This window comes from Anabrus simplex, chromosome 10 (assembly GCF_040414725.1).
Source record: "Anabrus simplex isolate iqAnaSimp1 chromosome 10, ASM4041472v1, whole genome shotgun sequence".
In the NCBI taxonomy this organism is placed as follows: Eukaryota; Metazoa; Arthropoda; class Insecta; order Orthoptera; family Tettigoniidae; genus Anabrus; species Anabrus simplex.
The window spans coordinates 12,850,472-12,869,027 of record NC_090274.1 but is presented as its reverse complement, the minus strand read 5'-3'; the positions used below and the strand labels follow the sequence as shown (position 1 = coordinate 12,869,027).

Below are 18,556 nucleotides of genomic sequence, written 5' to 3'. Positions count from 1 at the left end.
TGTCCAATCTGAAGGTACCTTACCAACACTCCACGCTAATTTGACTAGTCTATGAAGCCATTTCATCCCTGCCTTCCCACTATACTTCACCATTTCAGGTCTAATTTCATCTATTCCTGCTGCCTTATGACAATGGAGTTTATTTACTATCCTTTCACACTTCCACAAGCATAATTTCACCAACATCATTTTCCTGCTCCCCATGAGCTTGGCTGTTTGCAACACCACCATACACAACACTGCCCATTTACTACGTGTCACGAGGGATTATAAACAAATAGTAAACTAAGTGGTAACGAAATATATGAACAAAATTACACCGAATCGTCAACGACAATGAAAACACAGGCGCCAGAAGCGTACACGCGTACACAAAGCCACGCAATAAACACCATCGCTAGCACGGAGCCAATATGGTTGTTTTAATTTTTCAACATGGCGTCCAACGTCAGAATGTAGCCATCTCCGTTATGTATCTTACAAGTTTTTATTATTTTTATTGAAATGGCGTGAGGCCGCGGAAGACCATGCGGCCAGCATTTACAAAGTGAGCATACATTTATGGTACATACATTTCGTGGTTGAAAAGAAAAAGCCATATCTTATAAATTAAGATTACAGTCTGATAAATATTGGCAAATTACAGTGCATAATTGTGGAGTAAGGTTTGATAACAGAATGGCAAATGAAGTTGGCAGTGGGGTATTTAACTTCACCAAAGAAGAGTACAAATAATGGTTCTGTTGTTGGGAGTACTTCTTACAGGACAGTATGATGTGGTTCAAGTCGGCTGTTTCCCCAGGGTCTTTTGGACAGTGAGGGTTGTCGAAGACCTTGATTCTGTGTGGATGACTCCGATAGCATCCATGGCCCAGACGTATTCTTATTAAAGATGAAAGGTGTCTGCGAGTTAGTTTCATATTCTTGAACCATATTTGCGTTGGTACGGTGGGCTGAATTTTAGCACAGTGCTTTCCTCTTGTAAGCTGTGATATTTTCTAGTACTCACACCAGTCCATATAGACCTGTTGTCTGACTATGGGCACGAAATCTTACAAGTTGGTTTATCGGAATCGAGCTCTCCGTCTCTGGTGTTCGTGATACAACAGTTTCCAAAATATCGTCAAACTCAGCTTCACCCGAATTGTTGTTTAATTCCACTTTCCAGAGATTCAGTTTTCGAAATCAAACTACGAATTCATATCATTCGGATTACACACAGATCATAAACAGGAGAGAAACGAGGACACGCCACCAGGAGGAGGAGAAGAAGAATATAAATGAAAATAAAATGACATGCACAACATTAAACATTATTAGAGATGATTTTTTGAAATGGACCTACATCTCTGAAAAGTTGCTGAAGAATGAAATAAGAAAGATACATTTTTAAATTTAAATCTAATGGGCGCGGAAGGTTTTGATTGTGAGGTACTTTTAATAACCAGATGAACAAATCCAAACTATACTTAAAACATATGGGAGGCTGTGTACTTTACGTCATCGCCGCAAACGTTTAAGTGAAGAATTCATCGTAATTTAACAAATATTTAAACGTTTGTACTGCACCACGGTTCACAATAAACTTACATCTAAAAAAAATACACTGACATATATATATATATATTTCAATCAATTTTGAATCTTAACAACTTTTGATGGAATTAAGCAAGAGAAATGGTATGCATATCGTTGGATTTATAGTTCCTTCCCCCTTTTCAACCATAATATATGCAGAACACCTTGAAAGACTAGGTAGTCTATAAGAAGTTCATATTCACAGGACACGTGCATTAGAATGTTATGAAGAAATGATTAGCATCTGGCCCATGTTGGCCCTCAGGTTCAAGGTCCACATCGATATCTCGCGCAACACCACCGACTGTTAAAATGTGCCTGCGGCTCCCGTTGTCGCTATAGACCGAAGGTAATGGATCAGTGTGACTTGAGCAGACATGCAGGATGCCTCGCAGACGTATGGGAGAACCGCACCATAAATTAGTGAGTTTGAATGAGGCGGCATTATTGGCATGAGAGAACGTGATGCATCCATTCGGAAATTTCTGCTCGTGTGGGACGAAGTGTGTCGGCAGTGCAACGGGTGTGTGCAGAATGGTCCACAGAAGGCCGTAGAACACGACGAGATGGGTCTGGTCGCACCACCCAGACCGCCCCACCACCGAGAAGCTCGATACCTCATCCGAATGGCATTGCAGGACAGATCTGCGTCCTCCTCGGCTCTGGCGCAACAGTGGAACAGTGTAACACATCGTACACTATCAGGAGTGACAGTCCGTCGCCGTTTATTACGGTCTGGGTTACCGGCGCGTCGTCCACATCTCCGCCTACCTTTGACTAATGTGCATAAACATGCTAGACTGCAATGGTATATGGAACGACGTCACTGGGGACAGGAATGGTAGCAGGTAGTGTTTTCGGACGAATCCAGGTTCTGTTTGTTTTAAAATGATGGCCGCAATTTAGTTCGCCGCAGAGAGGGAGAGAGGTATCTCATTGATTGCACTCGCACAAGACATACAGAGCCAACTCAAAGCCCTATGGTGTGGAGTGCTATTGGGTACAACCACAAATCACAGTTGGTGCGTGTCCAGGGCATTGTAAGCTGCCTCTGTGGATCCGTGGTAGAGTGTCGGCCTCCGGATCCCAAGATAGCGGGTTCAAACCCAGCAGAGATAGTCGGATTTTTGAAGGGCGGAAAAAAGTCCAATCGACACTCCATGTCGTACGATGTCGGCATGTAAAAGATCTCTGGTGATACATTTGGTATTTACCCGACAAAATTAATTAAAAATCTCAGCCATAGACGCCCAAGAGAGATCCGGTTTACTCTAGGTCCGCTAGATGGCAGACAGAGTAAACCGGAACGTCGAAATTGACGAGCACACAGCCAGATGGCGTCAAATCGAAATGTCTGCAAACGGTAGCTGAGGCCATACGATTATTATTATTATTATTAGGGGGGTACACGAAAGGAGCCTCCCCGAAGATTGCGATGATTTGTGATCAAGATAATAAAAGCAATCGGGCGTACCCCGGGCAACGTCAGAGAATGAATAACCTGACGGCTGATCCTTTCACAACAGAAACATCCACACCTGAGCCCTTTTCAGGGCCACAGTTAACGATTATCTCTGTTAACATAGAAGGCATTACACCAGCCAAAGAAGAACTGCTACAAGAACTATGCAGGAAGCACCAGTGCCACATACTGTGCATACAGGAGACACATAGAGGTTGTGATATTCGCAGGCCAAAAATAGATGGAATGCGTCTCGCCATTGAAAGACCTCATGATAAATATGGAAGTGCTATTTTTGTTCATCCAGATTTCCAGATTTCATCCACAGCATTCACAGAGGAAAACAACATTGAAATCCTTACTGTAGAAACAGCTAATTGCACCATTTCATCCCTTTATAAACCACCTGGTGCTCAATTCACTGTAAACCTACCATCCAATTTCGGAAACAAGCATGTGCAAATTGTGATCGGTGATTTCAACAGCCATAGTCCTCTCTGGGGCTATGACCATGAAGATGAGAATGGGACAGCAGTACAAGAATGGGCAGAAATAAGCCAGCTGACTTTAATCCATGATGCAAAACTACCTGGATCCTTTAACAGTGGCAGGTGGAGAAGAGCTTACAATCCTGACCTCATATTTGGCAGCAGCAATATCAACCAACAATGTGTAAAATCTGTCTGTTCCCCAATACCCAATACACAGCATAGACCAATAATGTGCCAAGTATTTGCTGCTATAAGACCTCAGATGGTATCCTTTCGGAGGAGGTTTAATTTTAAGAAGGCAGACTGGTCAAGATTTGCGGAATTACTGGACGCTGAAATATCTGCTATAGAACCAGTACCCAGTTACTATGACACCTTCACCACAGCTGTAAAGAGATGCTCAAGGATGTCTATCCCCCGTGGCTGTCGAACATCTTATATCCCCGGGCTTACTTCAGATCAAGCCACACTACTTGCAGAATACAAAAACTTATTTGAAGAAAATCCTTTCAATGAAGTAACTGTGGAAGCAGGGAACAAGCTTATTTCCTCTATTAGAGAGACCAAAAGGGATCAGTGGATACAAACTATTGAAAACTTGGACCTGAAAAGAGACAGTCATAAAGCTTGGAGACTTCTGAGACGTCTAAGCAATGATCCAACCAAGACCACCGCACATCATAATATCACTGCTAACCAAATAGCACATCAGTTACTGCTGAACGGGAAGGCAAACCACAAATCACAAAAACCGAAACTGCAAAGAGAAGAGCATGAAGAGAGCGACGACCTAACATCATCACTCAGCATGGAAGAATTAGAGAAGGCTATCAAACAGAGTAAAAATGGAAAATCAGCTGGCTTGGATGATATACGAACTGAGCAAATTAAACACTTTGGCTTAATGACAAAGAAATGGATTCTCCAACTCTTCAATAACTGTTTGAGCAGAAACCAAATTCCAAAGATATGGCGGAAGAGCCGAGTGATTGCCTTGCTGAAACCTGGTAAAGAAGGGAATGATCCAAAGAATTTTAGACCAATTGCGCTACTATGTCACCTTTACAAACTGCTGGAAAGATTGATCTTAAATCGCCTATTACCTGTAATTGACCCATTACTTATACCTCAGCAATCTGGATTTCGTCCTGGTAAAAGCTGTACTGGACAGTTATTAAACCTTACACAGTTTATAGAAGATGGGTTTGAGGCTCGTAAGGTGACAGGAGTGGTATTTGTTGACTTATCAGCAGCGTATGACACTGTCAACCACCAGCTACTATTAGTGAAGGTCTACAATCTAACCAAGGACTTTAACCTAACAAGACTCATCGCCACTCTTTTGCAGAATCGCAGGTTCTTTGTTGATTTCCAAGAACAGCGTAGTCGATGGAGACTACAGAAAAACGGTCTTCCGCAAGGAAGTGTGCTGGCTCCAATTCTGTTCAATATATACACAAACGACCAACCCATAGCCCCCAATTGCAGTAGCTTCTTGTATGCTGATGACCTCGCCCTAGCCACTCAGAGAAGAGATTTTGAAACAGTGGAGATCACCCTCACGGATGCCCTTAATGATCTTTCTAGATATTACAGCACAAACCAGCTTAAACCGAACCCCTCAAAGACACAAGTGTGTGCTTTTCATCTGAGAAACAGGGAAGCCACTCGCAAGTTAAAGATAGTATGGTCAGGAGTCGAACTGGAACACTGCGAGTCTCCAAAATATCTAGGAGTGACACTTGATAGATCTCTTACTTTCAAGAAGCACTGCATGAACTGCAAATCAAAAGTCTCCACCAGGAACAATCTTTTACGGAAACTGGCCGGATCACAGTGGGGTAGCCAACCTGAAACCATCCGAACTTCTGCAATGGCACTATGCTATTCTGCAGCAGAGTATGCGTGTCCTGTCTGGTATAATTCAACATATGCCAAACAGGTGGATATAGCTCTCAATGAAACTTGCAGAATTATAACAGGTTGTTTGAAATCCACTCCAGTTGAATGGCTCTACCACCTTGCAGGAATAGCACCTCCTTCTGTTCGAAGAGAAATAGCTGCGAACAAGGAAAGAAAGACAGTGGAACAGGAAAGGACCCACCCTCTATATGGGCATGCACCGCATCTGCAACGTTTAAAGTCAAGGAAGAGTTTTCTCAGAACTTCAAAGGAACTTAGAACCACTACTGAAAAAGCCAGGTTGCAATTATGGAGGGCTACATCCTACCTTCCTCCTGGCTGGATAAGATTTTCTGAAACTCTACCTCCTGGCTACAATGAAGAATGGATGACCTGGAAGTCCCTGAATAGACTGAGATCTGGAGTTGGCAGATCCAAAGTTAATTTGGCAAGATGGGGCTATATAGATCAAGAAAAAATCCAATGTGACTGCGGAGAAGACCAGACAGTCCAACATATGCTCCAGTGTCGTCTATGTCCAGCCTCCTGCACAGAAGATGAACTATATCAAGCATCAAAAAATGCTTTGGAAGTGGCCAAGTTTTGGGCAAATGTAATATAGTAATTATAACTGTGTACAACATGTATGTTTCTGATACGAGAATAATAATAATAATTATTATTATTAGGGCATTGTAACCAGTTTGACCTACGTGAATGACATCCTGCGACCCGTAGCCATACGCTTTCTGCACGACACCCCAGACGCCATATTTCAGCATGGCAATGCGCGACCACATGTTGCTGCACGGACAGGTGCCTTCTTGATGTCACAGGATGTCTTACTGTTGCCCTGACTCACCCGATCACCGGACTTGTCACCAATAGAAAATATGTAGGATATGGTGAAACGACGGGTGCGGCGCTGTGACCCAAAGCCAACCACCAAAGATGAACTGTGGAACCAGGTGAATGCAGCATGGATGGCTATACCCCAGGACGCCATTCGCGCCTTATACGCGTCAATGACATCACGCATGGAACAAGTTATCAGTGCCCATGAAGGACCCAGTGCCTACAAGGCAACAGAACACATGCTGAACCTAGGTGACTAAAATGCTAATCGTTTCTGCAGAACACACTAATGAACATGTCCTGTGAATATGAACTTCCTATCTCTAGTCTTTCAAGATGTTCAGTTTTTTATGAACATTAGTGTATAACTGAGATTTATCGAAGGACTGTTTTTGAAAAAAAAAGTGAAATTTGATCCCTTGTAATTTGAGATCCAATGGTTCGATTTTAATTCCGTTCGTTCTCTTTTTACATTTAGACCTTCCTACTTCAAACGACATTTCTTTCATTGTCATATGTTAAAAATTAAGGAAATTATAGTAGAAACACGATTGCCAAAAAATGTCTCATTGCTCCAAATCTCCTATACCTACCTATGTTCAGAATGAAGAATTCATCATCAAAAACCGAATGTCAAATTATTATGGAACTTGATCTATTGTATTCTCCAAGTATTTAGTTGGCAATAAATATTTCATTCTGTTCAGGAATATGGAAGTTGAAACGTCTCTTACTTGTGGGTCGATGGCAGCTGGAAATCCACGAAGATCTCGATGTGAGCAGTTGAAGATGGTGGGGGAAGAATCGAGCACACAGCGGCAGACAGCGGGACATTCGAACTGGCTGGCAGAGGGAACTGCCAAACCTAGCAGCAGTGGCAGCAGACCGAGCATGATCGCCATGGCAGTGGACACTGAAATGAAGAATGAAAGGCCCTCTCTTTTTAATGCAATACGGCACTTATTTATTAAAGAGCCACGAAAAGTGATGTGTTACGTTACGAGTGAGAAGAATTTGGAAACAAGTAACGTAAACTTATCACTTTAGTGGCTCTTGTGTACAATATTTTATTTCATACTATGGTGAGGTTATTGTAAATAATTTTGACACATCTCCAAGCCAATCATCCACGTTTGACTCATGCAGTGACTTTTTTTCGTTTCGTTTTACTATGAAAGATATGGGATGTGTACCTGGAGTTATATGGTAACAAAACATCAAGCACTGGATAGTTCATTAAGCTACAAGAGTTATAAATATGGTCATCCGGTCCTGGATTAATGAAACTAATACGAACTTCATGACATATATACAGGGTGTCCTTGAAAAAAATGTTCGAATACTTACAAAGATGACAGCACGCAAAAAACGAAGGAAGAAAGGCCCTGTAAACATTGGTCGTAAACCCAATATCTTGGGAGTTATGGTCCGCTATCACTACCATCAATAATCATGATGTTCCAATAATTTCCGGTGGGTCTTACGTAACAAAAGACGGAAGTACGTTCCTACCCAAACAATACTAGCGTGTTGTATTATGGCCCATTTTGATCATAGCGTTAGGTGACACCTAACAAGGGGGTTTTCATGAGCGATGGATTGGTCGAGGAACCTAATAGTTTGGCCTACCCGTTCGCCTGACCTTAACACTTAAGGTTTTTGGCTTTGGGGACTTGTAAAAACCATGTTATATGCGGTCTTCATAAATGATATGGATACACTACGAGAGTTTAGTGCCTGTGATGCAGCCACGGGTGTTTCAACGAATGCGTGATTCCATGCGACGTAGGGTGGAAAGCTGCATAGCAATGGACGGCGGTCACATCGAGCGTATGTTGAAACGCAGCAGTGAACTACTGTGCAGTCGTATCGCTCACAAAAACAATAGAAAAATTATATGTGGCCGTTAAAAAAGTGGTAACATTAAAAATGCGTTTAAGAAAGAACAGCTAAATAACAAAAACAAACACAAATAAAACACACGGCAATTGTTTTAATTAGTACAAGTTATGCCATGAAGTATAGCTGCACAACACCAGTGTTCAGTAACAACTTCTGTACAGTGCGAAAATAATAGAACACACACAAATACTATGCAATATACAACCAACTCTCACTCAACACAAGACAATTACGCACTGATTTAAAGTCTAAAAACCCACACGCAACAAATAAATACTGTAGATGACTTCACTACAGCAGTGAGCTGCCGGCGGTTCATAGAGTGAGGGACTACACGAGGCTTGTGCCAGAGCAACACAGAAGAAGGAAAATGAGGGGACGGCAACGAAGCGATGGCTGTTCCTGCCATTGCGCTTCCTCCCTACGAAGCGATGGCTGTTCCTGCCATTGCGCTTCCTCCCTACGAAGCGATGGCTGTTCCTGCCATTGCGCTTCCTCCCTACGAAGCGATGGTTGTTCCTGCCATTGCGCTTCCTCCCTACGAAGCGATGGCTGTTCCTGCCATTGCGCTTCCTCCCTACGAATATATTTATGAGAAAGAAAATGTTATATACTTATTTTAATAATTCACGAGCAAAAATGCCTCCTCCTTTTTATCTGTCTTTCATTATACATTACGAAGTACAGTATAATATCCCTCAATCACGAAGAATTATGTGTGCCTCAGAGGGGGTGTGTTCACTCCTTGTAGGTCCATAAGAACAACACTGTTTTCTTAACGTGGAATGAGCTACAGAAGAAGCATTCAATAATACTGATAGGACCAAGCTATTTCGGATTCTGAAGGTGACCGGGATGAAAAACCGTGAAACGAGAATTATCTATCTGTATAAAAATCAGTCTGCAGTGATAAGAAAAAGGCTATGAAAAAGAAGCAGCAATCTACAACGGAGTGAGGCAAGGGTGCAGTTTACCGATATCCTTTCCGATATTTGCATAGAACAGGCGGTGAACGAAATAAAAGAGGAATTTGGAAAGGGAATCAAAATCCACGGAGAGCAAATCAAAACCCTAAAATTTGCCGACGATATTGTTATTTTAGAGAAACTGCTGAAAGGTAGGAACAGAGTACAGTCGAACGAGGTCAGGGGATGTAGATAATATTAGATTAGGAAATGAAGTTTTAAAGGAAGTGGATGAGTATTGTTACTTGGGTAGTAAAATAACTAACGATGGCAGAAATAAGGAGGACATAAAATGCAGGCTAGCACAAGCAAAGAAGGCTTTTCTCAACAAAATAAATTTCCTCACTTCGAATATTGATATGGGAACTAGAAAGATGTTTTGAAGACTTTCGTCTTGAACGTGGCATTGTACGGAAGTGAAACATGGACGATGACTAGCTCAGAATGAAAGAGAATAGGAGATTTTGAAATGTGGTGTTACAGAAGAATGCTGAAGGGGAGGCGGATAGATCGAATCACGAATGAAAAGATATGAGTCCAATTGTTGAGATGAGAACGATTTGCTAAATTTGACCAGAAGAAGAAGAATAAGAGATAGAATGATAGGATACATCTTAAGACACCCAGGACTTGTTCAGTTGGTTTTTGAGGGGAGTGTAGGCGGTAAGAACGGTAGGGGTAGACCAAGCTGTGAATATGACAAGCAGATAATAGTAGACGTAGAAGGCAGTGGTTACGTAGAAATGAAAATATTAGTACAGGCTAGGGTGGGATGGACAGCTGCATCAAACGAGTCTATCAACTAATGTGCTCAGAACGCGAGCAATCTAGCGTCTGAGCTACCCAGCCCGGCTTCTTCTTTTATTATTATTATTATTATTATTATTATCCGACTCCTTGGTTGAATGGTCGGTGTAGTAGCCTTCGATTCCGAAAGGCCTGGGTTCGATATCCCGCTAGCATTGCTTCCGGTTACTTGTGCCAGGCTCCTCACTTTCATCTATCCTATCCGACCTTCCTTGGTCAACTCTTGTTCTTTTCCGACCCCGACGGTATTAGAGCACTCGGGGCTTAGGGAATCTTCTATTTTCACGCCCTTCGTGACCCTTTTCTTCCTTTGCCCGATACGTTCATTTTTTCGAAGTGTCGGACCCCTTCCATTTCTTCCTTCTGATCAGTGTTAATAGAGGATGGTTGCCTTGGTTGTTCTTTCTCTTTAAACAATAAATCACAACCACCACCACACGATACCCCATGGAGTCGAGGATTTTATATGCAAACTTATTCGTCTACTAATGTCATTCCACGCCATCTCTCCACTGACAGCTCGGAACACCTCGACCACTTCGTCTCCTTTCTCCCAAGTCTTCCCAGCCCAAACTTTGCAACATTTTTGTAACGCTACTCTTTTGTCGGAAATCGCCCAGAACAAATCGAGTTGCTTTTCTTTGGATGTTTTCCTGTTCTTGAATCAAGTAATCCTGGTGATAATCACTACCACTACAGCCCCTAAATACCCTCATAACCATGTGCAGAGATCTGTACCCTTTATTTACAATCCTATTTACGTGATTACCCCAATGAAGATCTTTCCTTATATTAACACCTAGGTACTTACAGTGATCCCCATAAGGAACTTTCTCACCATTAACGCAGTAACTAAGACTGAGAGGACTTTCCCTATTTGTGAAACTCGTAATCTGACTTTTAACTCCGTTTATCATCATACCATTGCCTGCTGTCCATCTCACAACATTAAGTCTGGCTCCATGGCTAAATGGTTAGCCTGCTGCCCTTTGGTCACAGGGGTCCCGGGTTCGATTCCCGGCAGGGTCGGGAATTTAACCATCATTGGTTAATTTTGCTGTCACGGGGGCTGGCTGTATGTGTCATCTTCATCACGACGCGCAGGTCGCCTACGGGCATCAAATCGAAAGACCTGCTCTTGGCGAGCAGAACATGTCCTCGGACACTCCCAGCACTAAAAGCCATACACCATTTCATTTCATCGAGGTCATGTTGCAGTTGTTCACAACCTTGTAACTTATTTATTACTCTATACAGAATAACATCATTTGTAAAAAGCCTTATATCTGATTCCACTTCTTTACACATATCATTGATATATATATAAGAAAACATAAACGTCCAATAATACTGCCTAGGGGAATTCCCCTCTTAATATTACACTGACTGACAGAGCAAATGCAACACCAAGAAGGAGTGGTTCGAAAGGGATGAAAGTAGGGGAGAAAAACAGAGACGGCACGGACCAATAATTGATGTTTATTTCAAACCGATATGCAGGTTACACAATGCGCACGGCATCGACTCAGTAGGATGTAGGACCACAGCGAGCGGCGATGCACGCAGAAACACGTCGAGGTACAGAGTCAATAAGAGTGCGGATGGTGTCCTGAGGGATGGTTCTCCATTCTCTGTCAACCATTTGCCACAGTTGGTCGTCCCTACGAGGCTGGGGCAGAGTTTGCAAACGGCGTCCAATGAGATCCCACACGTGTTCGATTGGTGAGAGATCCGGAGAGTACGCTGGCCACGGAAGCATCTGTACACCTCGTAGAGCCTGTTGGGAGATGCGAGCAGTGTGTGGGCGGGCATTATCCTGCTGAAACAGAGCATTGGGCAGCCCCTGAAGGTACGGGAGTGCCACCGGCCGCAGCACATGCTGCACGTAGCGGTGGGCATTTAACGTGCCTTGCATACGCACTAGAGGTGACGTGGAATCATACGCAATAGCGCCCCAAACCATGATGCCGCGTTGTCTAGCGGTAGGGCGCTCCACATTTACTGCCGGATTTGACCTTTCTCCACGCCGACGCCACACTCGTCTGCGGTGACTATCACTGACAGAACAGAAGCGTGACTCATCGGAGAACACGACGTTCCGCCATTCCCTCATCCAAGTCGCTCTAGCCCGGCACCATGCCAGGCGTGCACGTCTATGCTGTGGAGTCAATGGTAGTCTTCTGAGCGGACGCCGGGAGTGCAGGCCTCCTTCAACCGATCGACGGGAAATTGTTCTGGTCGATATTGGAACAGCCAGGGTGTCTTGCACATGCTGAAGAATGGCGGTTGACGTGGCGTGCGGGGCTGCCACCGCTTGGCGGCGGATGCGCCGATCCTCGCGTGCTGACGTCACTCGGGCTGCGCCTGGACCCCTCGCACGTGCCACATGTCCCTGCGCCAACCATCTTCGCCACAGGCGCTGCACCGTGGACACATCCCTATGGGTATCGGCTGCGATTTGACGAAGCGACCAACCTGCCCTTCTCAGCCCGATCACCATACCCCTCGTAAAGTCGTCTGTCTGCTGGAAATACCTCCGTTGACGGCGGCCTGGCATTCTTAGCTATACACGTGTCCTGTGGCACACGACAACACGTTCTACAATGACTGTCGGCTGAGAAATCACGGTACGAAGTGGGCCATTCGCCAACGCCGTGTCCCATTTATCGTTCGCTACGTGCGCAGCACAGCGGCGCATTTCACATCATGAGCATACCTTAGTGATGTCAGTCTACCCTGCAATTGGCATAAAGTTCTGACCACTCCTTCTTGGTGTTGCATTTGCTCTGTCAGTCAGTGTATTATATTATTAGAAGACCTGCAGTTCCTTTTGAACAGCATCAGCAAGTAAGCGAATGAATTTGGCGTTAAAATAAACAAGAACAAACCCTCTTGGTACTACAACCGTGACAGGCCTTGGCCTACCAAGCGACCGCTGCTCAGATTACGAGCTGTCGTGTGGTCAGCACGACGAATACTCTCCGCCGTTATTCTTGGTTTTTAGACCAGGCCCACTATTTCACCGTCAGATAGCTCCTCACTTGAATCACGTAGACTTAGTGGACTTCGAACCAGCCCTCAGATACAGGAAATACAAATCCCTGATCTGGCTGAAAATCGGACCAACGATACCCGTATAAGAGGCAGCCTATTTACCCCTAGACCACGCGGCCGACTTAAGGGGAGACCTTACTGATTTGTTAAGCCAAAATGGTCCAAAAACCAAAACTGAAGTTTTTGCACTAAAAATACCCTATTCTTTTTTTACAATGGGCTTTATGACGCACCGAAGCCGACGATGGGATAGGAAAGGGCTAGGACTGGGAAGGAAGCAACTGTAGCCTTAATTAAGGTACAGTCCCAGCATTTGTGTGCTGTGAAATGAAATGAAATGAAATGGCGTATGGCTTTTAGTGCCGGGAGTGTCCGAGGACATGTTCGGCTCGCCAGGTGCAGGTCTTTCGATTTGACACCCGTAGGCGACCTGCGCGTCGTGATGAGGATGAAATGATGATGAAGACGACACATACACCCAGCCCCCATGCCAGATAAATTAACCAATGATGGTTAAAATTCCCGACCCTGCCGGGAATCGAACCCGGGACCCCTGTGACCAAAGGCCAGCACCCTAACCATTTAGCCATGGAGCCGGACCGTGGTGTGAAAATAGTAAACCACGGAAAATCATCTTCAGGGCTGCCGACTGTGGGGTTCGAACCCACTATTCTCCCGAATGCAAGCTCACAGCTGCGCGCCCCTAACCGCACGGTCAACTCGCTATTCCTCGGGGTAGACGTGAACATAATTTTTTCGTGTGCGGCTATCTTTAAATGTCCAACTGAGATATTTAAAGATCCCTTCGAGAGGCAACGCACACTTTCTCGATAAATGCTTTCGGAATTTCACTGTATTTCATATTTCCACTTTTGAATTTCTGGCGGTTCCTGTGCTGTTATCTGTTGACAGTTTCCGTAGTTAGAAATAGGCAAACTAACCCATTCTTATCGAAACAGACTTTCAACGTATTAGGTCGTGTTACGTACATGTAGTACGTGTTGACGAGATGTTAAGTACAGAACAAAAATGGATAGCTGGACACCAGTGGGATCCGAACCCACAACCTCCCGATTTCGCGTCGGTTGCTCTACCAATTGAGCTATGGTGGCCTAGGCCAGCTTTGTTCTGTTTGAAAGGATCTGAGCTACAGGTCTGGCACTGCTGCTAGCACACTGTAGAGTGCGTTTAAGTCGCCCGTTGTGGGGCATGTCAATGAATATTGAATTTTCACGATCGCATTGTAATCGAAACAGACTTTCAACGTATTAGGTCGTGTTACGTACATGGTGTCCGGCTGGCCATTTTTGTTCTGTACTTAACATCTCGTCAACACGTACTACATGCACGTAACACGACCGAATACGTTGAAAGTCTGTTTCGATTACAATGCGGTCGTGAAAATTCAATATTCATTAACCCATTCTTCATTATGTACGACAAATTATGTCGAGTAAAAAACGTCCACCGTACGTACCTTGTATTTTTCTTTACGTTTGCTGAGAAATATTTCATTCTTCATAGTTCAGCTTGGGTTCCATGTGTTAGATTTACCAACAATTCTTAACTTTAACGGTTGTATGTGATGTGGGTTAGCACAATGGAATATACAAACAATCTTTTTGTGAAAGCTAGGTCGGTAGGTGCAGAGTGGGTCTCGGCCCATAAGTGGCCACGGCTTGCCCGTGGTCCAACAGCTCTGCACTCTGACCGGCCAACCGAGCAGAGGACGGGTGGCCACGGCTCTACCGTGGCTCTACGCCTCTGCATTCGGGAGAAAGGACAGGGCTGGACCTCATGCCTGGATACAATCGTCGACTGTCCTGAGAATGGTTTTCCGAAGTTATCTCCTGCACTAAGGCGAATGCTGGGACAGTTCCTAGTATAGGCCACGGCCGCCAACCCCCTCGCCTTCAAGCATCTCCTTCACCGTAACAAATCTCCCTGCCTGAGAGACGGCGTCACCGTCCAAGAGGCCCGCCTCCCCCTTCAGGGGAGGGATAAAAACATTTATAGTAATAGTAGTTAAAATTCTAATCTTTCAACATTCAAAGATCAATCATTACTGCTAGTGGTACGTACTCATATGTTTATCTATGGAGGTTAAATAAGTAGAGTAGAAAGTTAAAAATTGTTGGCACGGTGAGAAAAAGGGCCAAGGAAGGAGAAATATAGTGTTGGGAGGTTCTGATGCAGTTACTGTAATTTTATACAAAATTGACATTTTAAAACTTTATTTCTCAGTATTCAAACTGTTGTAAACGGAATAGTTTTTGCATCATTGTCTTCAAACTCCGTGTGCCTATACGACCTTGCAAGATGCATAAAAATTGGTAACCATTTTGAAAAATAATGATATCTGCTAGAGATATGTTGAGTCAAATACGAAAATTTGAGAATTTCTAATAAGAATACAGAAGGGTTAATAACAACATCAATAATGGAATTGTTCAAATAATAATAATACCAAAAGTTATTCACGTACCCCTAAGAACTACTACGAAAAAGTTTCAAAGTAAAAACTCAAAAAATGATCCGCAAGGGATATTTTGAAATTATTCAAATAATTATTTTTATAAAATGTGTTATATATCTGAAACTATGAGACCAACATGTTCCAAATTATGTAATAATCTTAATTGCGACAACGTAAATGAACTCGCAAAATAAACATCTAAAAAACCAAAGCCCTTGAAGGGCTGCTCAGTCCGATGGCCTGCAGATTACGAGGTGTCGTGTGGTCAGCACGACGAATCCTCTCGGCCGTTATTCTTGGCTTTCTATACAGGGGCTGCTATCTCACCGTCAGATAGCTCCTCAATTGTAATCACGTAGGCTGAGTGGACCTTGAACCAGCCCTCAGGTCCAGGTAAAAATCCCTGGCCTGGCCGGGAATCGAACCCGGGGCCTCCGGGTAAGAGGCAGGCTCGCTACCCCTACACCACGGGGCCGGCAAAATAAACATCTATATATATAATAAAGAGTTTAGTCTGTACACTGCTCAGAATTTAAAAAAGGAATGTTATTTCTGTATGGGTCGTGTCGACAGTAAGAAGAAAATGCACTTTTTAATTTCTCGTCATGTCTGTATGTATGTATGCACGGGCATCACGAGAAAATAGTTGAAGATAATTTCATGAAAACCGGTGTTTAAAGTCGGGGAGTGAAGCGCTACAATCTAGGCTGTAAATAATTGTATTCACGCTGAGTGAAATGGTAGTTTAAGGGAAGACCTAAAATTTAATTCTCAAATATTTATGTTATTAGTGGTCCCATCGATAAATACTGCATAAGTAAAGTTATATAGAATCAAATTTCCGATCATTTATGTCTTATACATTTTTACTGTATCGGTTATAACAGAGATATTTATGAATTTCGATTTCTGTTTCTAAGTCTATATCAACGCCGAGCAGCGAGAAAACAGAATTTAATGGAAATCTGTATGTAAAATCCACGCTGGATGAAACTGTAGTTTAGGTGAAGGTGGCTATTTTTTGTAGTACCTATGTTATTGGTCCAATCGAAAAGTATTACCGTAACCAAAGTTATAGAGAATACAAGTTCCAATCATTTTTGTCTCATGCAGTTTTACCGTACCGACTATGATAACAGAATAATGAATTTAGACTTTGGTTGCTTAGTTCATATCAACGCCAAGCGTTGTTACATAGAAATACTGTTTAATAGTGTTAACCGACGATGGTTTTTGTCATGACTGTCTTAAGGTGTAAAACCGCGTCATCATCCGCCCGTGTGGACAAGGAAAAATGTTAAGATGATTATAAAAATGAGAAGGCCGTAAAGGAGCGCTCACTTGAAGAATAAAACAAGAGGGATTCATAACAGAAGGAAGGACTGCCTTTACATTAGATGCTCTGATATCTCAGAGTTGAATGAAAACTAAATGTGAAGGTCTACAATATGGAAAATTCATAAAACTGATCAACAATTACATTACATTGTTTGATGTGATTTGTCTCTTCTGCTGCCACTCATCTCCGATAGATGGGATTATTGCAGCGTCCCAAGTGAAGCAGCCTGCGGAAAGTAGCTGGGTAGTTAGATAACTCTGCACATTCTATATGATTGTCCCGTAACGACCAGCACCCCCTCTGAGACACCCATAATTCCTCGTGATTAAGGGATATTATACTCTACTTTGTAAAGTATTATGAAAGACAGATAAAAAGGATGAGGCATTTTTGCCCGTGAGTTATTAAGATAACTACATAACATTTTCTTTCTCATGAATACCTTCGTAGGGAGGAAGCACAGTGGCAGGAACAGCCATCGCTTCGTTGCCTTCCTTCATTTTCCTTCTTCTGTGTTGCTCTGGTACAAGCCTCGTGTAGCCCCTCACTCTGTGAACCCCCCGCAGCTCACTTCTGTAGTGAATTCATCTACCGTATTTATTGGTTGCGTGTGCGTTTTTAGGCTTTAAATCAATCCGCAACTGTGTTGAATGAGTGTTATGCGATAAGCCAACGTGTGTAATTTACGTATTTCTTTAACATTAATACTTCCGAGCTCGATAGCTGCAGTCGCTTAAGTGTATCCAGTATCCAGTATTCGGGAGATAGTAGGTTCGAACCCCACTATCGGCAGCCCTGAAGATGGTTTTCCGTGGTTTCCCATTTTCACACCAGGCAAATGCTGGGGCTGTACCTTAATTAAGGCCACGGCCGCTTCCTTCCCACTCCTAGCCCTTTCCTACCCCATCGTAGCCATAAGACCTATCTGTGTCGGTGCGACGTAAAGCATCTAGCGCGCGAGCGCGCGCAACATTAATACTGTGGGTTTTTTTTATAGTCATCTACACTGTTTATTTGTTGCGTCGGTTTTCTAGCCTTTATTGCCTCGAGAAATTGTATTAAATGCGATTAAATTCATTCCCCATCCCTCGAGCCCATAAAAATTATTTATGTATTTTCTCCCACAATTTGCCTTACATTTCAATGCTGAGCTTCTTTATATGCCGTAGTTTACCTCTGATTCTGTACAAACCAAAAATAGCACATGTAAACTCCCCGTCCCCTTTAGTTCATAAAAATAATTTGTAGCTTAGTTTCTTCCACTTCTCTAACCCCAACTTGGCAGGTTCGATCCTGGCTCAGTCCGGTGGTGTTTGAAGGTGCTCAAATACGACAGCCCCGTGTCGGTAGATTTACTGGCACGTAAAAGAACTCCTGCGGGACTAAATTCCGGCACCTCGGCGTCTCGGAAGACCTTAAAAAGTAGTTAGTGGGATGTAAAACAAATAACATTATTATTATTATTATTATTATTATTATTATTATTATTATTATTATTATTATTATTATTATTAGTTTCTTCCACTTCTTGTCTTGAGCTTAGATCCTGAATATCACAAACTTACGTGCCGCCGTTTTCCCGTGATGGTGTTGAGCAGAAGAGTTCGATATGGCAACCCTGTTGCCATAAGAGCAATACTGTTTTCTTAACATGGAATGAGCTATAGTTCAAAAAATAAACTTCACGCTAGCAGATCACCAACATTGTTATCAGCGTGGAAGGAA

The 18,556-nt window shown here is 43.2% G+C and overlaps 1 protein-coding gene across 1 annotated transcript in view; it reads right to left on the bottom strand.

Moving 5' to 3' along the window:
- Window positions 1-18,556, bottom strand: part of LOC136882176 (leucine-rich repeat-containing protein 15) — a 37,402-nt gene that overhangs the window by 7,099 nt on the left and 11,747 nt on the right. Inside the window, exon 2 of the mRNA XM_067154728.2 lies at window positions 7,023-7,201. Within this exon, the coding sequence (XP_067010829.2) occupies window positions 7,023-7,190 (168 nt within the window). The 5' untranslated portion in view covers window positions 7,191-7,201. The remainder of the gene's footprint in view (window positions 1-7,022; window positions 7,202-18,556) is intronic.